General features: G+C 36.7%; 1 protein-coding gene across 3 annotated transcripts in view; it reads left to right on the forward strand.

The window, feature by feature from the left end:
• LOC149794617 (exocyst complex component 4-like) overlaps positions 1-22,956 on the forward strand; it is a 109,085-nt gene extending 86,129 nt beyond the window's left edge. For all 3 annotated transcript variants that reach the window (XM_089964224.1, XM_089964225.1, XM_089964226.1), the window contains 5 exons: positions 103-240; positions 12,934-13,011; positions 16,767-16,851; positions 17,664-17,727; positions 22,809-22,956. In XM_089964224.1, the coding sequence (XP_089820350.1) occupies positions 103-240; positions 12,934-13,011; positions 16,767-16,851; positions 17,664-17,727; positions 22,809-22,941 (498 nt within the window). In that variant the 3' untranslated portion in view covers positions 22,942-22,956. The remainder of the gene's footprint in view (positions 1-102; positions 241-12,933; positions 13,012-16,766; positions 16,852-17,663; positions 17,728-22,808) is intronic.
• The last annotated feature ends 1,994 nt before the right edge of the window (positions 22,957-24,950 follow it).

The raw sequence follows: 24,950 nt of genomic DNA on the forward strand, positions 1-24,950 counted from the left end.
ATCAGTTTGATAATTTATTCCTTTCAAAATAAAAATGGTTAGAAAGTCTGTACTTTTGTGCGGTATCTTCAGATTGTTTTATTTGTCCTTTTTCTTCCACAGTTACAGCTCTTGTTGAGTGAATACCTGGATGTTCAAAACACAGAAAAGTCTCGTCATCATGCTCCAGCCTCTTTTGATGAGCCTAATGTGGACATTGGCTTGTATTTCTCCAAGAAAAAACAGCAGAAAAATAAAAAGGTGACCTATTTAGTGATCTCTAGCTGTAAATTGATTTCACAGCGTCACCAACTCAAAAGCAGAATTATATATGGATTGCAAAATGGAAGATGTACGAGTCATAAACCAGAAAATCTTATGTGATAGCCCATTGTTCATTGAACATCTGTGCATTCCTTAGCGCAAGTTTGTTTTCACCACTGCTAAATTACTGGGAGAATTGCCATGAAACCAACACACATTTATCCCTTGATCTAGTTGGTTATCACTAGTAATAAACTACTGGGAGAATTGCCATGAAACCAACACACATTTATCCCTTGATCTAGTTGGTTATCACTACTACTGAACTACTGGGAGAATTGCCATAAAAACAACACACATTCATCCCTTGATCTAGTTGGTTATCACTAGTAATAAACTACTGGGAGAATTGCCATGAAACCAACACACATTCTTCCCTTGATCTAGTTGGTTATCACTCTTACTACACTACTTAGAGAATTGCCATGAAACCAACACACATTCTTCCCTTGATCTTGTTGGTTATCACTAGTAATAAATTACTGGGAGAATTGCCATGAAACCAACACACATTCATCCCTTGATCTAGTTGGTTATCACTCTCACTACACTACTTAGAGAATTGCCATGAAACCAACACACATTCTTCCCTTGATCTTGTTGGTTATCACTACTACTAAACTACTGGGAGGATTGCCATGAAAATCACACACATTCATTCCATGATCTAGTTGGCTATCACTACTACTGAACTACTGGGAGAATTGCCATGAAACCAACACACATTCTTCCCTTGATCTTGTTGGTTATCACTACTACTGAACTACTGGGAGGATTGCCACGAAACCAACACACATTCATCCCTTGATCTAGTTGGTTATCACTCTTACTAAACTACTGGGAGGATTGCCATTAAACCAACACACATTCATCCCTTGATCTAGTTGGTTCAGAATGAAAAGGATTTGGCTCAGACTCCATTATGTTTGGTATGGTTGCCATCTTGAAAATCTTTTTACCACTACTCTTCCTTGATGGATTAAAGACTTTGTATGAAGTCTGGTTGGTCCTAAATATAATTCATGCCAACATTGCATCAAGCAGCAATTTCAAAAATCTTTTTAACACTTTTCCCACATAACAGATGGCGATATTGAAATTGGATTTTTACTAAAAGACTTTGTATGATGACTGTTGAACCCAATGATAATGATGATGATCTGACATCTGAATGGATGGTCTTATTAAAATGGGGTTTTCCTAAAAGACTGGTTATGATACCTAGTTGGCCCCAAATTAAAATGGTGCCCATCGACATCTAGTATAGCGATGATGGTGTCCACTTGTTTTAGCTAGTTCTCCTTAGCAGATTGTTATATCAACATGGGCATTTTCACTTCTTGTAATGTCCTATATGAAAATGGTACCAGTCTAAAATTTATTTTGGCTGCCACATTATTCATCTTGAAAATCTTAAGTCAAATTCTCCAGAATATCAACACTAAAACACTTTGTATGATACCCAGTCGGTTTTAAGAAATTTGGTACTGATTAAATGATGACCATCTTGAAAATCATATCAGTATTCCTCTTAAAGGGATGATCATATTGAAATGGGGTACTGATTAAATGGGACCATCTCAAAAGGATGGTCAAATTGGGGTACTGATTAAATGGGACAATCTCAAAAGGATGGCCAAATTGGGGTACATGGGAGCCATCTTAAAAGGATGGTCATATTGAAATGGGGTACTTATTAAATGGGATCATCTCAAAAGGTTGGTCAAATTGGGGTACTTATTAATCAGGAGCCATCTTAAAGGGATGGTTGTATTGACATAGGGTACTGATTAAATGGGACCATCTCAAAAGGGTGGTCAAATTGGGGTACTGATTAAATGGGAGCCATCATAAATTGTTGTTGTTGTTGCCGTAGGGTTTAATGCCATTTTTCAGCACGCAATAGGCTATACATGGCGGCCAATATTAATGGTGGAGGAAGAACCCGGTAAACCCCCAGAAAGAACCACCGACCCACGAGAAGCTACTGGCCAGCTTTCTCACATACCCACGCTGGCAGAATCCAAGACTCAAATCCACGCAGGCAGAGGTGAGATGGCAGTGATCCGTAATGGATAGCGCTTTAGACCACTCGGCCACTTGGGGCCCCCGTCATCTTAAATGGATGGTTGTATTGACATAGGGTACTGATTAAATGGGAGCCATCTTAAAAGGATAGTCATATTGAAATGGGGTACTGATTAAATGGGACCATCTCAAAAGGATGGTCATATTGAAAAGAGGGTTTTACAGAAAGTTTTCTCATGTCAGAATCTGTAGTTTGTCCTAAATTAAAATGAGGCCAACATGACCTGCCAAAATATTAAAAATCTCATAATAGTTACTAACATTTTAAAACATATGAACAATTCTTGCAATATATTGTTAATTGGACCACCAAAATGTATGCCTTGATGGCCCTCCAGAAAAACTTTATATAATTATTTTACGTTACAGATGGGATTATCAAGATGCAGTTTTCACCTAAATACTATTCAAGCAATATGACTGGTTCTGAATGAAGTTGTAGCTCATTGCACCTCCAACATGGCACCAAAGCCATCTGAAAAATCTTATCACCATTCTTATTGTCAGACTGGCGGCATTGACATGGGGTTTTCACTAAAACACTTGCAATATTTTCTGAAAATGGTGCGAATCTGACCACCAACATATCCACTCTTTTGACAAGGAGTTTTGAAAACCAAACCAAATTGACTTGTGGGTCAGGTTGAACGATGTTACTTGTGTATATAAGGTCAAAGATGGTGACTCTGACATTGTTTTTAAGGTCAAGTGTCTGGATCACTCTGAGATTGATTTTAAGGTCAAAGATCATGACTATCATTGTTAGCCATACTGGATTATGAGATTGATTTTAAGGTCAAAGATCATGACTATCATTGTTAGCCATACTGGATTATGAGATTGATTTTAAGGTCAAAGATCATGACTATCATTGTTAGCCATACTGGATTATGAGATTGATTTTAAGGTCAAAGATCATGACTATCATTGTTAGCCATACTGGATTATGAGATTGATTTTAAGGTCAAAGATCATGACTATCATTGTTAGCCATACTGGATTATGAGATTGATTTTAAGGCCAAAGATCATGACTATCATTGTTAGCCATACTGGATTATGAGATTGATTTTAAGGTCAAAGATCATGACTATCATTGTTAGCCATACTGGATTATGAGATTGATTTTAAGGTCAAAGATCATGGCTATCATTGTTAGCCATATTGGATTATGAGATTGATTTTAAGGTCAAAGATCATGACTATCATTGTTAGCCATACTGGATTATGAGATTGATTTTAAGGTCAAAGATCATGACTATCATTGTTAGCCATACTGGATTATGAGATTGATTTTAAGGTCAAAGATCATGAATGTCATTGTTAGCCATACTGGATTATGAGATTGATTTTAAGGTCAGAGATCATGACTGTCATTGTTAGCCATACTGGATTATGAGATTGATTTTAAAGCCAAAGATCATGACTATCATTGTTAGCCATACTGGATTATGAGATTGATTTTAAGGTCAAAGATCATGACTATCATTGTTAGCCATACTGGATTATGAGATTGATTTTAAGGCCAAAGATCATGACTATCATTGTTAGCCATACTGGATTATGAGATTGATTTTAAGGCCAAATGATAGTACAATCAAGTGCAACATTTTTTTTTTACCATGCCCACTTTGTGGATACTTCTGATGAATACCTTAAATGATGCCAGTTAAATAACATTTTTGCTTTCTTAATTAGAGGCTTAACCAAATTTAGTATCAGGGTATATCTTGACATTGTCTAGGCAATGTAGAGTGATTATTAACACTACTGGTCATAGACCTGAAGAGCTTAAGTTACGGACTTTCATCCATTGTCTGGTGTGTGTCATCATCATCCATTGTTGCAAAACTTCACAAAAACGTTTGTGATAAGTAACAGTGGCTCCCTTCGTTCATCAAGTTTTCACTAAACAGCATCTTGTGATGTCTAGTTGGTTGGTCCTAAATGAAAATATTGCAAATCTTGCATCCATTATGGTGACTATAGTAAGCATCTTGAAAATCTTATTATCTTGTTATTGCTACTCCTCCTGATGACTGTAGCTACCTGAGGTTTCTCTATCAATTACATTATCTGATCACATTACATTAAAATAACTTTTCTTGCTACCTCCAAATCCAACCCACTGCCATCTATATATTTACATAGATTAAGGGAAGCAACTCTTATGGTTAAATCCCTTTACTACAAATTAGTTGGCTACCATGATGCCTATTTAAACCAGCTTTTAGTAATGCTAACCCTGCTGTAAAGATGTCCTCCAGACAATCCAGTTAAATTCCATAACTTCTGTAACTTAAATTTCATCATCCACATTTCTTTTTCAATGTTGCAGTAAGTCAACATCTTATTTTTATTTTAAATCATGCATTCAACATTCTTGTGAATTTTAATTAAAATATTGATATTTTAAACATTATCATTCTGTTTGTTCTTGTCACATGTGATTTCAATCTTTAACATTCAATTTCACCAGAGAAATCTTCTGGCACCTTACTTCTAAAATATTAGATTTCAAAGTTATTTCAATAATGTGGGAATGCTCCGGTGGCCTAGTGGTTAGAGCATCCCCCTTCGGATGCGGGAGGTCATGGGTTCGATCCCTGGTCGAGTCATACCAAAGACTTACAAAGTGGTACTAACAGCTGCCTCACTTGGCACTCAGCATTAAGAGGTTAGTGTTAGGACTGGTCGGCCTGGTGTCAGGATAATGTGACTGGGTGGGACATCATGCTACATGTCTGCGGCATGATGTCCCAGTGCTAGACATTACTATAAACTGTCACACTGCAGACATCGTAGCGATATGACTGAAAAATTGTTAAAGCGACGTTAAAAATCCAAATCACATACACACTCAATAATGTGGTTTAAATTATTTCAGTTTATATGTATTTGTTGTTTCTTCTTCTATATGGAGATGGCATCAGGGGCCTTGAGTGGTCTAAAGCACTCACCGTTACAGACCATTGCCATCTCACCTCTGTCTGCGTGGGTTCGAGTCTCGGCTTTGGCCAATTTGGGTATGTGAGTAAGCTTGCCAGGTCGGTGGTTCTTTCCAGAGTTTTCCCAGGTTCTTCCTCCACCCTTTGTACTGGCCGCCATGTATAGCCTATCTTGTGCTGAAAAATAGCATTAAACCCTACAACAACAACAGCAACAAAATGGAGATGACATCCAATTGAAAGTAAATGATTTAAAATAGTGGAGAATGGATACAAGGTGTAGCACCAGAATATACTGTATCCATGTGTACAGTATAAATCACAAGCAATTCCAATCAAGACTTGGAATCAATATGATGAATATGACTCAGAAGGCTTTGTTGTTAATATGTCGATGAGTAGAAATGACATTGTATATTGTAATCCCACTGGAAATAAGCCTAGGACCTTGCCATTGAGGCATGAGGGCTTGCAATCATTGATTCCATCCTTACATGACAGTATTAAGAAAACAAGCCAGACATAAAGATTTGCAATTTGACCAAAACAGTACGGTCTGTATCAATACAGTATGGATGACTGGTCTGTACCAGTATGGTAAGGATGGATAGTCCATACCAAAAATACAACACAGCCAGCTGGACCACCAAGCATATATCATCTTTCATATGCCATTGTGACTTATGATCAACTGGCCCAGCTATACAATTGAGCTATGTACAATGACTTTGGTCAGGAGTCTGTTATATCTTACTAGAAAGTAGGACATCCAAACATACCACATAGCCACCTGGTAATGCTGACCATACTGAAACCAGCCAGCCAGACCGAAAGTTGTAATCTTTCTTTGGTACGCTGTTCTCACTTCCAACCAATTGGCCCAGCTGTATGAGCGAGCTTTTTTGTTCACACTGGTCATCATTCTTATCACCAACTGGCAAGCCAGTCGACTAGAACAATCATTCCTCTGAAATTCATTTTGAACTGGCTTTCCTTTTGGAGCTTTCCATCTGAGCCAAACTGGCAAACCAGTCTTCCATAATGTTGCCAATACTGAAGTCATACTACAGAAATAGAGGCAAACTGATGATGCATGCTGATGATACTTTATCATCATTTCCCATTGATGAAGGTGATGAAACAGAATGCTGGAACTTGCAAATCCATTAATGGAATGGACAATTCATTCACAGGAGCCATAGAGAAAATCTACAGGATATTGTCTCTGTTGGAATATCATAAACCACCTTCAACCTACAAGGTCAATGCTCCTGTAGATGTAGACCATGATGACGACAGTTTATCATTCAGAAACTTGCTTCAGTTGTTGAAGATTGCAAAAATTATCAGGCATCTCCTGGAGCATTCAAGATCCCAGTACTGTAGAGCATCCTTATGGTGAGTCAGTTACATGCAGCTTTCTCACTCCACTGGTAACAAGTTGGGTTCTTTGATTATTTTCCCTACGTATACCTTGTCTAGATGTTGATAAAGTACATAGACAAATCTTTTATGCCACATTGAACTGTCACTTTCTTGACATCATGCATATGACTTTTTTTCTTTGTTTAGACAAAAAAGCCACTATTGATCATTGCTAAATGTTTTTACTAATTTGTTTTACATTCCCTCCCTTTCAGTCCTCCACTTCTGTTAGGGTGCCAGTTTTAGGAGGTGAGAATATGCATGGAACAAGAGTTGCCGTTTAAATTTCAGCACATTCTTGTATGTCAGCATGACCCTGTTAGGGACGATGGTCTAGAGAGAATTCACTATGGCAGTTCTTAACAAATGCAGGATTTTCATTTTTCCTGGCCAATCCAGACTGGAGTTGCAAGATTAATTTCTTTTTAGTGTCCAGATTTGGAACAACTATTCTCAAGGTATGATGGGTGATCATACTGTGTCAGGGGCCTCCAGATTTGTTAACCATTCTTACAGTACAGTGGGTGATCATTCTGTGACAGGGGCCTCTAGATTTGTTAACCATTCTCACAGCACAATAGGTGATCATACTGTGACAGGGGCTTCCAGATTTGTTAACCATTCTCACAGTACGATGGGTGATCATACTGTGACAGGGGCCTCCAGATTTGTTAACCAAACACCTCCACTTTTGCCATTATCCTTTATGAAGGAATTCCTTGGTGATCCAGTGTACAAGAAAATCCAGTTTTTCTGGTTGTAAAAGGCGGAGTAGACAGTATGAAAATTGCACAAACAGGGCTCATTTTCCAAGACATTTCTAAATATAAAGTCCAATGGCATTTGAGACCTGCAATAGAGAAGCAATGAATACATTATCCATCATGGCATGCTCAATGCATACTTCCATACACTGATTCATATGGCCAAAAAATGCAGAGATGGTGACATTCTGCACCATACACCACAAAGTTTGGTTTTGGTTAATGGTATGAGCAACCTTACTTCCTTCATTGTGTGGTGGATGATCAGTGTAGAGAGATCAGACATTGTCCCCTCTCAAAATTTTGGTTTGTCTTATTATGGAATCCTTAACACATTTCAGATTTGTGTCTTTTTCCCATACACATCAGTAGAATTGTTTATATGTCAGAGAAGGCATAAGCCAAGACGGTGGAGTCGGACCTTCAGTAAGACATTAGACCAAGTCATATCCTAGTTCAGGAGATCTTTCACAGATAAGTGTCATTCCTGGATGCCACAAAACAATACCATTAAGTATTTTGTCTAGGTTCACAACATGAACAATCTTAATTGCCTCAGTTCAGTTGGGATAAGCAGTGAAGAGAAATCTTACTTTGTCCTTTCTTAACATTTTGTCCATCTTGATATGGAACTCTTAACACACATAATCTTGGTGTATTTCTCCCAAATGCATCAAAATTATATGTTAGAGAAATCGTCAAACAAGACATTGTTCAGGTGAGGACGTTTCTTTCAGCTCCTTTGTCTATTTAGTGTAGAGGTAGGCTCTTTACAATTGAGCTATGTACAATGACTTTGGAGTTGCCAGTTTACGACTTTATCTGCAATGGTCAGTGGCATATGGATGCTTCAAGAGAAGGCTCTTCATATCAACCTCTTGGAACATTTTACTTATGGTGACATACCTCAGTAAGGGGGAAACAATCACCAGACTTTTGCCTCATGGTAGAGGAATACCTTCTTGGGTATAGCCAGTATCACTTAAGTCTGACACATTCCTGTCTCAGTATCCTGGCCAATTCATTTTGAACCTTCTGTCAGATCTGTGTCCTTTGGGGCCATTCAGTGTTTGACATTTCTGTTTGAAGTACTGTTCATGCTCTTTTAATCTGGTGGGAGGTAATATGGGCACACACTTTCCCTCCATCAGTCTTGATTATGAAAAATATTAAGAAATAAGGGCACAGACTGAAATATCTCTGATTATACCACTAAGTTGAAACATTCTGGATCAACAGTCTTCTCATTTTGATCACAGATGTTCCCACTCTGCTCAAGCACCACTAATGCATCGATGTCCAAACAGACTTCTTCACTCTTAGCTCCTTTCAAGGATGCCCTGATTGAAAAAAAGTTTGATTTTCATTCTTAGAGAGGATTCCAACAGCTGAAGATCTTCCATGCAGGGGATGTACAAGGAAAGATGGTGTGTTGTCAGTGATTGGTATCACATCATTGAAGTCACACCACTCCAGTGTCCATTCCCCTATTGGCAAGCTTCTTTCTCTTTCCCTTTAAAGACAAAAAGTTAGCCCCATCACAGTCAATAAATACTGTTCCCTGACTTCATGAAAGAGATGATTACAGCCACAACACGGTAATCTCTGACTTGAGGTCCATTCTGACATGTCCAGACTTCATGAAAGAGATGATTTTGGCCACAACAGAGTAATCTTGAGGTCCGTTCTGACATGTCCAAACTTCATGAAAGAGACGATTTTGGCCACAACACAGTAATCTCTGACTTGAGGTCCATTCTGACATGTCCAGACTTCATGAAAGAGACGATTTCTGCCACAACACAGTAATCTCTGGCTTGAGGTCCATTCTGACATGTCCAGACTTCATGAAAGAGACGATTTCTGCCACAACACAGTAATCTCTGAGTTGAGGTCCATTCTGACATGTCCAGACTTCATGAAAGAGACGATTTTGGCCACAACAGAGTAATCTCTGGCTTGAGGTCCATTCTGACATGTCCAGACTTCATGAAAGAGACGATTTCTGCCACAACACAGTAATCTCTGACTTGAGGTCCATTCTGACATGTCCAGACTTCATGAAAGAGACGATTTTGGCCACAACAGAGTAATCTCTGGCTTGAGGTCCATTCTGACATGTCCAGACTTCATGAAAGAGACGATTTCTGCCACAACACAGTAATCTCTGAGTTGAGGTCCATTCTGACATGTCCAGACTTCATGAAAGAGACGATTTTGGCCACAACACAGTAATCTCTGGCTTGAGGTCCATTCTGACATGTCCAAACCATGCTCGCTCACATTGTCTGCATTGGAATCTCTCGGGAGGGGTGACATGGCCAAACTCATCTAAGTTTGAGTCACCATTTTACCCTCCTGCCACACCAACACACTGAAGCAGTTATCATGCATGCAGTTAATGCTAACTTTGGCTTGCAGAGTGAGTGAGGTATGTATGGTATGCAAGGTCTGAACTGTATGCAGTTCCTTTCTGATGGTTAGTTCTAACTGCACAACCTGGTTACTTTTAAAGAAAAAGCTTGCTTTCACTAGCCTACCAACAATAACTATTCATTCCTTCTCCTTGATCGATCTGTAAAGAGAAACAGGTGTAGGACCCTGTACATACTCACAGATAGTACCTAAGGCACATAGACAATTTCCACATCAATGGTAAAAAAATTAATCATACTGCTCAAGGCAGAAATGCAAGACATAAACCCAGCAAGTGCTGTCTGCTTCACTAAAGGTAGTTATTAAATCAGTTTCTCTGAACTCTCACAGTATCAGGTACACAATGAAAAATGTAATTTTTATCACCATAGTGTTACATGTGATGCATCTGTCTGACCAGTTAAGCAATTTTCAAAATACTTTAACATAATCAACATCTGGCAAACTTAAGAATTTATCGACAAACTGTCCGTGTCCATCCACTTTCGCCATTACACGATTACAATCTTGGAATCTATTTTTATTGAAAACCCAAATAGTTGCACTTGACATTCAGTTTTCTGTGCTATCCTGTTATCAAAAACCATCAAGTAATCGATTTGAGGTTGTTTACAACTGATCAGGATGCTTGCTAATGATGTCCGTAAGGATGATACATTACATTTTTGTGAACAGGTAAGTTACATGATATGTGACAAAATAAAAGAATTCTTTAATGGGAGGCAAATAGACTTAACATAAATTGTTTATCTTTAATTACAAATATATGATGACCATTCAAAATGTGAGAATTCAGTCAGGAAACACCAATACTTTCTCAGCACTCTCAAGATGGTCATTTATGACTGACATTAAAACCAGCCTCAGAAATTTGAGCGATTTCCATAAGATCAGATTGGAACGTAATTCAGCACTTAGCAAAATCAGTTGACTGGCATGCCCAGACTGTAATCTCTAGTTTCAATTTATATGGCAAGGTCTCATTAAGGTGAGAACCTGATAATACTTATAATACTAACCTGATCACATTACAGATAACCAATCCCACTCTTCCATGCAATGCGAGCATCCATTTTGGTGTCGTTCACATAAAAAAAAACTGGTTTAAACAGGATATAATGGTAGCCACCTGTTGCGTGCTAGAGGGAGTTAACTATAAGAGTTGCTTCCCTTTATCTAGTGTATGTATATCCTCACAGGGACTAAACATCTACTGGTTGGTCTATGTCTAGCAGAGTTCAACAACAGTCCCTTGAAGGGACAAAATGTCTATTGGCTAGTCGCTGTCCAGCAGAGACCACAGATCAGCCAGTAGACGTTTTGACTGTTTGTTGAACTCTTCTGGCTTTAGATAAGCCAGTTTCTGCAGTGGCTTTTTATCCTGCATCTGTTAGCATAAGTTTGTTATCACACTCCTGAACAACTGGGAGAATTGCCTGGCATCTGTTAGCACAAGTTATCACATTCCTTCTAACGACTGAAGACTGCCTGGCATCTGTTAACACAAGTTTGTTATCACACTCCTAAATAACTGGAAGGATTGCCATGAAATTTTATAAACTTGCTGAAATCGAGGTCTATTTGCTACTAAATAAAAATTGTGCCCCTCAGAAATCCAGTGTGACAGTTGTCTTGAAATCTTGAAGCCAGTAATCAGCGTGGTGGCTATTTTGATATAGGGATTTCACTAGAAAATTTCTTATCACACGTGGCTGGTCATAAATGAAAATGGTGTTGATACACACAATATGTGCATAGAGTGGTTTTGAAAATCCTGTTGTATATATATATATATATATATATATATATATATATATATATATATATATTAAACAAATTAGTCTCTTTCTGAAATTTAATTTACTTTGGAGAGTAAACATTTGTAGAAATGGACAGCTTAACAAGGTCAGCATAATATTCAAGGTCACCTTAATTTCAAACTGTTAGTGTACACACACACACAGAATGATATTTTGAAATTTTTTGCATTTAAAAAGGAACAATATTTCTTAAAGACAGTGCGGCTTTTTTAAGGTTGTAAACTTTATTGTTTTCTTACAGTTAAAATTTATATTATTTTGGGTAAATGTTTAAATTGTTATTTACATGGCAATAATTCAGAAGCTTAAATTTTTGAAGAACAGTTTATAATAAATCTACGTTGTATCGAATCTGTCATTATATAGTACATTATGTTAATCAGCCATGTAGATACATTATTTATCAAGGGAGCTAATAAATTTATTTTTGTATCACACATAAATTCTTTTCTATTTTACTGATCATATAGCTATTAAATACATGGATTTTTTTGTTTGTCTATAGGAGGTCTTTGTGGTATGTAATTATGATTGTTTGCCTTGACTGGGTTCTTGGTGTGTAATTATGTTTGTCTCTTAATGGTTTATGGTATGAGATAGTTTGCCTCTAGGGGTTTATGGTATGTAAATATGATTACTTGTCTTTATGGGGTTTATGGTATGTAAATTGTGAGTGTTTGTCTCATGATGGTTTATGGTATGGGGTTGTTTGTCTCATGATGGTTTATGATATGTAAATTGTGATTGATTGTCTCATGATGGTTTATGGTATGTGGTTGTTTGTCTCATGATGGTTTATGATATATAAATTGTGATTGTCTCATGATGGTTTATGGTATGTAAATTATAATTGTTTGTCTCAGGGGATTATGGTATGTAAATATGATTGTTGCTTCTAGGGTTTAGGATATGTAAAAGTATACAATATCTTGGATCACAGAGCACTAACAGTAAATTTTGCCAACATATTTTTTGTTTACAATGTCAGTTTACTAATGCTTACAGTTAATACTCCATAATACATTGTTATTCTCAGTGTGAAAATATTACATGCACCTCAGATTGATTGAGAGTATTTTTTTTTGCTTTATTGCCAAGTATTAAAATCCTTTTTCGAATTTTCTTTTACATTTCTTTCATAATTTTTCAGCTATCTCTCTTCCGATTTGATGCTTCAATACATGCATTGAGTACCAACAGCTACGTGGAGGACACAAGGCAGTTCAGTGTAGGTGGAAAAATAATTTCAAAAATATACTTTAAGTGTGAAATATAGAGACTTATTGGCCAATAACTTTCTTTTTTTTTTTCATTCCTATGTTTTTGCATGTGAAAAATATATCCTGATATTTTTCCACACATGAAATTATAATATTTCCCATGATTCCATATGATGCTTGATTGTGTGTTCCCAAAGAAGTTGTCCCTGCAGTAACAAAAATGAGTTCTTTGTGAGCTAGAAAAAAATTTATATAAACTGCTATACATTACAGACATGGAAATTAATCTTTGATTAAAATTTTTTTGACCAGACGCTGTACGCATCTCTCTGAAGTCATTTCCCCTTACTTAACAATGACAAAACCGCTTTGATGCATTACTGAATCAGACTTGCATTGTTTTGGGTCAAATAGTATACAGAATGACAAAAAATGTGATTTACTGTGATAGGTCAATCCAGTCCTACCTCTTAAGACAAGTATATCTATACGATCAGGCTGTGAAAGTTAGGTGAATTTACAAAAGGGGAGGGGTAGCGTTTTGTGCCAAAGAGTGAGTTTAATTTCTTAAACTTCTAAACTTCAGTTCTAAAGCAAGTTTGGTATATAATCAAAAGAAAATTTTCTTTTCTGACATTAATACCAGATACATTTCATCTTGTGGTAAAAAATCTATTTATGGCTTTGCCACTCATTAAAATATAATGTTTTTGGTACCATATAATGAAATATATGCAGTATTAACATAGGAAAACAAAATATCCATTATATATTTTGTAACTCATAAATTGAAAGGGGATCATCAGATTAATTTGGATTTGGCAGTCAGTTAGAATACTAATGAAGTTCCAATCAAATATTAGTAATGTATGATGAACACAGTTTTAAATTAGAATGAGCTTACAGTCATCCCTTTATTTTATAAAATTCCGTTTTGTTTAATCTCAAGTAATTTTTCAAAACAATTCTTTATGTTTTATGGAGGAAACAAATGCCAATTTTTCTGAAAAATCTGTTTTTCGAAAAGTACATTAAAATGACAATAGAATGATTGGTCATTATGGATGTACTTGATTCATGTATGTTAGGAGTTAATGGTAAAGTATTTGTTGCAGTATTATTGTAATGTAGCATTGTATAAGATGGCTACTATGTGTGAACAAGGTTTTGAAAATTTGGTATATAGTTGGTAATTTATGTTTTCCATGGTTTTTTAATGAAATCTCTTGATTTGGTAGACATAATACCCTATAAGATAGATACCTGTCATTTTAAAATTTATGGATTGGAGGCCTATTAAAACTGCAAAGATACCACCAAATCCAGCAACTGTATACATGAGATTCTACCTGCAGGGGGACCAATTACCATTTTAAAATTTGTATACAGTGCACCTCATTTTATAGTTGAAAAAATCTACCATTTGAAAATTAAAAGATTAAATATGTATGTTTTGTTAGAAGTTAACAAGGGTTGTTTTTTTTCTTCAAAATAATTGTAAACAACAATCCACTGGTAGCCAAAAGCAAATCTTGATAGTTGTCTACAGTGTGATTTTAAAAGCAATAATGCAGATCTGCACCCAGGTGTTACCTTGAGTTTAGCACCTTTAATATACTGTACCCAGGTGTTACCTTGAGTTTAGCACCTTTAATATACTGTACCCAGGTGTTACCTTGAGTTTAGCACCTTTAATATACTGTACCCAGGTGTTACCTTGAGTTTAGCACCTCTAATATACTGTAATTTGCCGTAGACAACAAATCTTTTAATTGAGTTTTGTCATCGTATTAAAGGACCATTCATTTCTCAACAGTTATCAAAGTAAACCCAGCTTAGCAATTGAGTAAGTGCTTGATTTAGGTTCTTATGGAAATACTTGCAGCATTGATCTCACAGTCGGTTGCTTGCAGCATTGACATCACAGTTGATTATCTCTTTCACTTTGAATAGATGAGTACATATCATGTTGATTATATTAAAATCCAAGATAAAACACAAAGTTCACATAACAAGACTTTTTTTAATTGATAATTAGTTTATGCATTTGGAATTTACCAACATTTTCAGTGATCAATATTTGATGTGTACTGTGCCTTATACTAAAAAATATTGTTGTTGAGAGAAATATTACAAAATGTATGGACCGCTCCAGTGGCCTAGTGGTTAGAACGTCCGCTTTGGATGCGGGAGGTCATTGGATCGATCTCCGGCCAAGTCATACCAAAGACTTACAAAAATGGTACTAACAGCTGCCTTGCTTGGCGCTCAGCATTAAGAGGTTAGTGTTAGGACTGGTCGGCCTGGTGTCAGGATAATGTGACTGGATTGGACATCATGCTACATGTCTGCGACATGATGCCCCAGTGCTAGGCATCACTATAAACTGCCACACTACAGACATCGTAGTGATATAACTGAAATTTTTTTAAAGCTACATTAAAAATCCAATCACACGCACAAACACACAAAATGTATGATTTTTTTTTAAACTTTTCAAATTTCATGACAAGTTCAAATTTCTAAATACTGACTACCATTTCTGACAACATAATGATCTATACATTAGACTTTCATTTAACAGTTTCAGTTATTGCAGGTGTATTTAAAACAAAAATAGAGGCTTATTTTGGGGCCTATCCTGAAAGAAACATAAGGGATCCACATTTAGTTCTTCATTATAAGCAAGTTCATGAATTGTCCAGGGCATGCTGTAAACCAGCAGGAGGTAGTATACATGTCCATTGGAATCCAGCTCATGGATTTGGGGCTTGTGTCGGAAATGCTCTTGTTCATTCTCGCACTGTCATCGGCTTTTTATCTTCTGCCTCAGAGTCACTTTTATATTGTTCTTATTGATCTGCTAAAACTATTTTCTTTGCTAAAAGATGTTCGTAACAAACTACAAAGTCATGAGTAGTATTTCATATATAATTTGAGCATTGTTGGATCACCATTGTAAATAAATTCACTATGTGTTTTGTTGTAAAGAAGTCACAGTCATAATTACCAGTACAAGTCCCGTTGGGATGGTATTGGATTATGTGCTCTGTCATGATGAGGATAGAAATTGCCACAAAACTTGAATTACCATTATTTGTGAAAGTGAAAATCTTTGTTAAAATGGTAAATTTAACAGCATGTTTGTCAAATGGTAGTCTTTGTGTGGTGTGTGTGTGTGTGTGTGTGTGTGTGTGTGTGTGTGTGATTTGGATTTTTAACTTAGCTCCAACAAATGTTCAGGCGTATCGCTATGATGTCTGCTGTGTTGCAGTTTATAATGATGTCTAGCACTGGGCTATCATGTCACAGACATATAGCATCATGTCCCACCAAGTTACATTATCCTGAAACTAGGCCAACCAGTCCTAATGCTAATCTCTTAATGCTGAGCATCAAACGAGGCAGCTGCTAGTACCACTTTTATAAGTCTTTGATATGATTCAGCAAGGGTTCAATCCTGTGACCTCCTGCATCTGAGGCAGATACTCTAACCACTTAGGCCAACAGAGCAGTCAAATGGTAGAGTTACAGCCAAATCCTGAAGGATTCATTCTTTCGGAAAGAAAGTATCAAACAATGACTCCTTTACACATTTCATCTATTTCCAGAAACAGCATCATTGTTTTGATGTAAATAATAGAAAAATTGATTGACACCATTTCTGAGGATGCTGATTCTGCCATGTTTTGCTGGTGTGTTGTGATTGACCAGTGTGCATTTGTGGTTTTAATACAAACTTATTTGTCATTTTTTTCCTTAGCATAGTGAATTATTTGGAGATTCAAGTACAGTTGGCATGCCTAAACACCAGTTAGTCTGCAAACCTTCAGTGGATAACATCAAAGGTAGAATGCTTTACATGTCTTGAAATTATTTAATGATTTTTTCCTACACATGAATTCTGACCTTTTTGGGTATGATTTTCCTATCAAATAAAATGCATATGGTAACTTCCATAAATTCTGACCTTTTGGATATAATTTTTGTATCCAATATAATACATATGGTAACTTCCATGAATTTTGACCCATTTTGGGTGTGATTGTTCTATCCGATACAATACATATTGTAACTTAATGAGTTCTGACCCATTTTGGGTATGATTTTTCTATTCAATACAATACATATTGTAACTTTATGAATTCTGACATTTTGAGTACATTTTCCAGTCCAATACAATACATTTGGTAACTTCCATCCATTCAGACACTTTTGGGTATGATTTTCCTAACTGATGCAATACATTTGATAACTTATATGAATTCTGACCCTCTTGGGTATGATTTTTCTGTCTGATACAATACGGTATATATAGTAACTTCATGAATTCTGACAGTTTGGGTATGATTTCTCCATCTGTTAAAGTATTTTATAACTTCATTAATTTTGACCTTTTTGGGTAGATTTTCCTGTTCGAGTACAATACATATGGTAACTTTATGAATTCTAACCCTTTGGGATATGATTTTCCTATCCTATACATTACATGTGCTATGAATTCTCCATTTTTTTTTCAGAATATTCTGAGAATATCTGCTCCCCACTCATTTGTTAGGTATGTCAGTCATACAGTTTTGGTCTATATTTGCCTCCTACCTTATCTTCACAGAACATTTTTTACTGTCTCCCTCCTTTCTGATGTTTTCTTTTGTTTCAGCAATATTCAAGCCTCTTCAGAATTTCATTATGGAGATAGAGATGGCCACTGAATGTTCTCCAGGGTAATAAATCACACTTTCTAGCATGTTCTGAACTTTGTCCTTCATTTAAATTGGTTTTACGCCAGCTTTTTCACAAAAATCAAAATGTCAGTGGATAAGAAAACATTTCCAAATTTTTTCTAGTTTTTCATCTCCAGCCTCACTTGATATTCAGAATTTTTTACTAGAGTGCAGGTTTGAAGAATGTGAAATTCCTCATAGGAAGAATATAAATTGTGCTACTTTGCTGTCGATTATTTTCCAGTAAACTTTTCATTCTGAATACAAATCATCAGAAATGTCCTTTTCTTTATCATATTCCTGAGTCAAAAGTCCCTCATTCTTCTGTCAGGGATCACTATATCATATTCCTCAGTCAAAAGCCCCTCATTCTTCTGGTATAACTATCATATTCCTTGGTCAAAAATCCTTTATTCTTCTGTCGGAGATCACTTTATATTCCTCAGTCAAAAGCCCTTTATTCTTCTGTCGGGGATCACTGTATCCTATTCCTCAGTCAAAAGTCCAGACCTGCCAACCCTTCCAATTTTGCCATAAGTCTTACGAAAATTACCCTTAAAACAGGGACTTGTGCATAAAAGCAAAAGCTATGGAAAAATAATCATCGCTGAAAAATCCAGAAAATTTGTTCACCTGTGTTTTATTTGGATCTGGGTTTCATATTAAATTTAATGAAATTAGTCAGGGAACCAGACTAACTTTATAGTAGCACCTCAGACACTTTAAACTGCACCTGTTTGTTCATGTGAAGCCTCTGCATGATCAAACTGTTGATTATATAACAATTTTTTAATTTAATTTTTGGAAAATGGCATCCAGCAAGCGATGTATGTTTAAGATGAAAGGGAAAATATACCTCTTGAAAAGTGTTAATAACCAATACAGAAGAATGAAAAGGAATATTCAGATTCTTGTGAATAAAAGTGGGAAGGGACACAATTATGTTTATTGGACATCACGTGCCAATTTGAGTATGACTCGTGGCAGGAAATATGATTGACGTCGTCATGTGAAATGGAAAAAGAATTTCCAAGAACTACGCCAAGTTGAGAGACAGCAACAAACCATTGAGCTGTCTAGGGTTCAGAACTAAAGTTTGTGCAACTGTACTAGTGGTAGATAAAGTCTACACATGGTTTACAAACGTTTGAGTTGAACATAATGTTTATTGTCACTGCATGTTCCAAATACTGAAATTTTACTTATGTTTTCCAGCTTTACAATAGCAGTTTATGGTATTTTGATAACCTGACTGAAAACTGGTCAGACTTACAGAAACAAATCAACTGCCATACTGAGATGGACTCTGCAGGGTTAGAAGGTCTGAAAGTCTCTCATTCTTCTGTCAAGGATCACTCTATCCTATTCTTCAGTCAAAAGTTGACTGCTCTGGTGGCCTAGTGGTTAGAGCATCCACTTTGGATGCGGGAGGTCATGGGTTTGATCTCCAGCTGAGTCATACCAAAGACTTACAAAAATGGTACTAACAGCTGCCTCGCTTGGCACTCAGCATTAAGAGGTTAGTGTTAGGACTGATTGGCCTGTTGTCAGGATAACATGACTGGGTTGGACATCATGCTCCAATGCTAGACATCACTGTAAACTGTCACACTGCAGACATCGTAGCAATATGAGTGAAAAAAAATTTAAGCTATGTTAAAAATCCAAAGCACACATACAGACACACACACAGAGTCAAAAGTCTCATTCTTCTGCCAGGCATCACTGTATCATATTTTTCAGTCAAAAGTACCTCAATCTTCTGTCAGGTATCACTATCCTATCAGTGTAGAATGATTTCTCAGCGCATTATACATGGGAACAAATAGCATTCATACACAATGTACAGGGAGCAATCAGTTTAGACTGATTTCCCTGCACATCATACATGGGAACAACTGGGAATCAGAAGCTCTCCAACTTTTTTCTGCTGCCTTGTGATGCAGAGGCTTGGGCCATGGTTGCTTTGGCAGTCAGTTGGGATGGGATTTAGGGCTACACCTTTTCACCAACTGTTCTGATTCCAAGAGTCATTCAGAAGAAAAGGGAACAGACTTGTAGAGTGGTTCTGATAGCCCCACTCAGGTGGGACAAATTCTGTGTGAATGATCTGCAAGATCCAGTCACAGACATCTGGAAAATTGCAGTGAAATTCAACCTGCTCAGACAACCTGTGGTGTTTCATTCTTGTCTGGAGAGGCTTCATCTTCATGGTTGGCTTTGCTTGGAGAGTTCGGTGTACAAAGGAGTTTCGGTCATAGAAAGGTTCTCATGACTTTGAAAACCATCCACTTTGCTGGTTGAAAAGGGGAAGTGATGGGTTTATAGGGATTGCTATAGAAACAACATCATCCAATTTGATGGTTGAAGAGGGGAAGTGATGGGATTTTAGGGACTGGTTTAGAGGCAATATCATCCAATTTAATGGTTGAAGAGGGGAAGTGATGGGTTTTTAGGGACTGGTATGAGACAACGTCATCCAATTTGATGATTGAAGAGGGGAAGCGATGGGTTTTTAGGGACTGGTATGAGACAACATCATCCAATTTCATGGTTGAAGAGGGGAAGTGATGGGTTTTTAGGGACTGGTATAGAGACAACATCATCCATTTTGATAGTTGAAGAGGGGAAGTGATGGAATTTTAGGGGCTGGTATAGAGGCAATATCATCCAATTTAATGGTTGAAGAGGGGAAGTGATGGGTTTTTAGGGACTGGTATGAGACAACGTCATCCAATTTGATGATTGAAGAGGGGAAGTGATGGGTTTTTAGGGACTGGTATGAGACAACATCATCCAGTTTCATGGTTGAAGAGGGGAAGTGATGGGTTTTTAGGGACTGGTATAGAGACAACATCATCCAATTTGATGGTTGAAGAGGGGAAATGACGGGTTTTTAGCGACTGGTATAGAGGCAACATCATCCCTTTGAAGGTTGAAGAGGGGATATGATGGGTTTTTAGCGACTGGTATAGAGACAACATCATCCCTTTGAAGGTTGAAGATGGGTTATGATGGGTTTTTAGGGACTGGTATAGAGACAACATCATCCACCTTGAAGGTTGAAGAGGGGTGAAGTGATGGGTTTTTCTGACTGGTATAGAGACACCATCCCATTGAATGCCTTAATCTCTCAGTTGGATAACTTTTTTCTGTCACTATTTAAGAAGGAAAGGTTAGCCACTGTTACCATCAGAGATATCACTCTTTGACTTCAGAAACATTAGGCATCATGATAGTTTCATAGCTAAGAACTGGTTGCCATCTGCAGGCAACCAAAAGGTGGTCATCCACTCTTTCTATCCAGTAAACCAAAACCCATCTACTCTAAAAACCAAAACAAATTTCAACACTGCACTAGTTTAATTTTTTGTTCCTGCTTTACTTTTCAGAGCTACAAGTGTTTGAATACCTTATGCTTTTTCTCATTTATCTCTATCATTACTTATCTTAAAATATATTGATTTAAGGCATGGAATGGAAATTACAAGTACCAGATACTATAGAGATCTGTATTTTATTACCAGATTATGGTAATGACATTGCTGTCTCAAGTGGCTTTGTTGATCTCAAAGAATGTTTCATTTAGAAAATGGATTTGGAGGCTTCTTTGTCACATGTGGCTCATTTTTCACTGGGTCTTTCAATTCACAACTCAGCCAAACAAAAAATACACCAAAATTGGTTCCCACAAAAACTACAGTTTAATAGAAGCCATTGGCTGGCATGCACAGCTAATCCTCTTGATTTTTGCCTCGAAGATAAAGCATTACAGAGTTGAGAATTGAATTTGATGGGTATGTTGGCTATGGCCTAGATGACCACCTGACCCATTTGAGGTTGGCAGAAGTTCGTCATGTATGTGGATAAGCACCTCACTGGATTAAGTTTTTGCTTGGTAAGGAAATTTCATTCTTTTATTTTCGAGTGTTGTTGTAACATGTTGCATGACCATTGGTTGTGATGTATTCATTACATGTAGAGCAATATATCTTATAGGAAACTCTCCATTGGGCTAGGCAACAGGTAAGCCATTTTCCCATGGAAGGATGTTAACATGAAACCCTCTCAAACATCCCTGTAAATGCAAGCATCCTCACTAATGTGTCACTTAGCTTCAACTGGCAAACAACAACTTGGTGGGTAGCCTCACAGCTTGGTAAGGAAAAGTAATGGGTCAGAGTTTGTTCCCATTGTGTATAGGGTATATAGATGGCAATATATTGTCTTTTTGGCATTGCTGGATTCTGGATGTAGTGGAGCTCATTTCATAAGGTTAATAAGGTTAATGTGATTCACAGAGAAACATTATTTACAACAACAATTTTGCATTCACTGCAAGTTGTACATAAAAACAAATGGCTTAATCTGATTTTCCAGCACATCATGGAAGGAAACAGTCAATGATGGCTGATTCCCTGTGTACTGCATATGGTATGGTATGATTTCCACACACACAGTGAGAACAAATAGCATAGACTGATTACCTGTGTACTGCATATGGTATGGTATGATTTCCACACACACAGTGAGAACAAATAGCATAGACTGATTACCTTGCATATTGTACATGGGAACAAACTAATTTGCTGGCACATTGTACTTGGGAACCAACAAGAAAACTAATTTCCTGGCACATTGTACTTGGGAACCAACAAGAAAACTAATTTCCTGGCACATTGTACTTGGGAACCAACAAGAAAACTAACTTCCTGGCACATTGTACTTGGGAACCAACAAGAAAACTAATTTTCAAGCACATAGTACATGGGGAAAATCAGTGTAGACTATACAGTACCTTATGCATGAAAACAGACAATGTGACTAATGCCTGGCAAATTGTTCATGGAACAAGTGGTATAGTCTGATTTTCTAGCATATTGTACATGGGAACCAACAGCATAGACTGATTACATGCACATGTTACATGGAAAAACAGCATTCACTGATTTCCCAGCACATTGTACATGGGAACAAACAGTACAGACTGATTTCCTAGCACATTGATGTGACAGGAAATGAGGAAGTATGCTGTGTTGATTTATGCATAAGTAAATTTGTTCATATATCTCTATTTTCAGCTCATCCAGCCTGCAAGAGTTTCTGAAAGACTTCATTGACAATATTTTTCTTGGTCAAGTTCATTTTACTGTATCAAACAACATTAACCTGGCAACAAAAGGTAATATGTTCATTGACAACCGACTGCAATAAATATGGAGGGTTTATGCATTCATTTTTATGTTATCTTTATGAAATCAAGGATAGTTATTGTACAACCTGGCTTCTGTGTTGGCACAGATAAAAGTATTTACATATGCATCACTTGCATCTCAGCTATTATTTCTTCCTTGGGTTTAGAAGCAATTTGGATTGGGTATTTTGGCTCCAACTCCCAGAGGAAGGGCCTGAGTAGGTTACGTTTATAATTTGCCATAATTCTTGTAATTGCAAGCGTCGAAAATTAAATAAATTCAAGGAATATAATGGGATAACTGTCTTGTTTTATTAATATTTTTAACTAAAAGAAAAATATGTTATTTCTGTGATTCTTTAAGCACATGCTTCCAGTCACATGATATGTTTTGTAAACTTTGTGAAGTTTTGATAAGAGGTAGATATGGAATGACATATAACTGATTACACTCTGGTTCATAGAGGTGATCTTTGTAATCATTGATTACACTCTGGTTCACAGAGTTGATCTTTGTAATCATTGATTACACTCTGGTTCACAGAGGTGATCTTTGTAACCATTGATTACACTCTGGTTCATAGAGGTGATCTTTGTAATCATTGATTACACTCTGGTTCACAGAGGTGATCTTTGTAATCATTGATTACACTCTGGTTCATAGAGGTGATCTTTGTAATCATTGATTACACTCTGGTTCACAGAGGTGATCTTTGTAATCATTGATTACACTCTGGTTCACAGAGGTGATCTTTGTAATCATTGATTACACTCTGGTTGACAGAGGTGATCTTTGTAATCATTGATTACACTCTGGTTCACAGAGGTGATCTTTGTAATCATTGATTACACTCTGGTTCACAGAGGTGATCTTTGTAATCATTGATTACACTCTGGTTGACAGAGGTGATCTTTGTAATCACTGATTACACTCTGGTTGACAGAGGTGATCTTTGTAATCATTGATTACACTCTGGTTCACAGAGGTGATCTTTGTAATCATTGATTACACTCTGGTTCACAGAGGTGATCTTTGTAATCATTGATTACACTCTGGTTCATAGAGGTGATCTTTGTAATCATTGATTACACTCTGATTCACAGAGGTGATCTTTGTAATCATTGATTACACTCTGATTCACAGAGGTTTGCTGTGTAATTATTGATTACACTTTGGTTCATATTTGTGAGATATGTAATCATTGATTACACTCTGGTTCATGTTGATGAGCTCTGCAATCAATGATTACACTTTAGTTCATAGAAACAAGCCATGTAATTGTTGATTATACTCTGGTTCATAGAGGTGAGCTATGTAATCATTGATTACACTCTGATTTGATTACAGTCTGGTTTATGAAAAGTAAAGATAGGTTGAATATGATTTGTTGTGGTCCCAGACAATTAAAATTTAGTTCCTAATGCCCAACGATAATTTCATCAGAGCAGAATTATACTTTAATTTTTTAATTTTTCAGTTCTTTGACAATAATAAGATGCCACATACATTGTGCATATTATTGACGCCATTTGGTTATCCTACTATCTGTTCATAAAAGGACAAAATGTATCAATAATCCAGATAATGTAGAGGCTAAGCTGGTAGTTTTGCTCATCTTTAAACCAGAATTCAGATTCTTTGCATTGCAAAGTTTATCATTTGTTGCTCATAGACTGTCAAAGTTCTGTTTTCCTCAGCTGTTTCATTTCGCCCTTCCTTTGGGAGCACTAAATGAACTATTTAAAACTTCATATAATGTGTCAGCTTGGTAACTTAAAAATGTAATATTTCACATTATATTTAATTTTGCAGTTGTTAAGCAGATGGTGAAACATTGGTATCACTTTATTGAGGACATCAAATAGTACCAACATTCTTGTTGTGGTTTAACTTTTAAGATTTTGGGTGAAAATTTTAACAGAGGCTACATTATATTAAAGAGACATAAAATTCCTTACTGAATTTTTTCTATGAACTTGAAGCATGCTGTATTTGAATACCGCAGCAATGTTGAGATTATTGCATGTA

The sequence above is a fragment of the Sinohyriopsis cumingii genome, chromosome 7 (assembly GCF_028554795.1).
Source record: "Sinohyriopsis cumingii isolate HCF-2022 chromosome 7, ASM2855479v2, whole genome shotgun sequence".
NCBI classification, from domain to species: Eukaryota; Metazoa; Mollusca; class Bivalvia; order Unionida; family Unionidae; genus Sinohyriopsis; species Sinohyriopsis cumingii.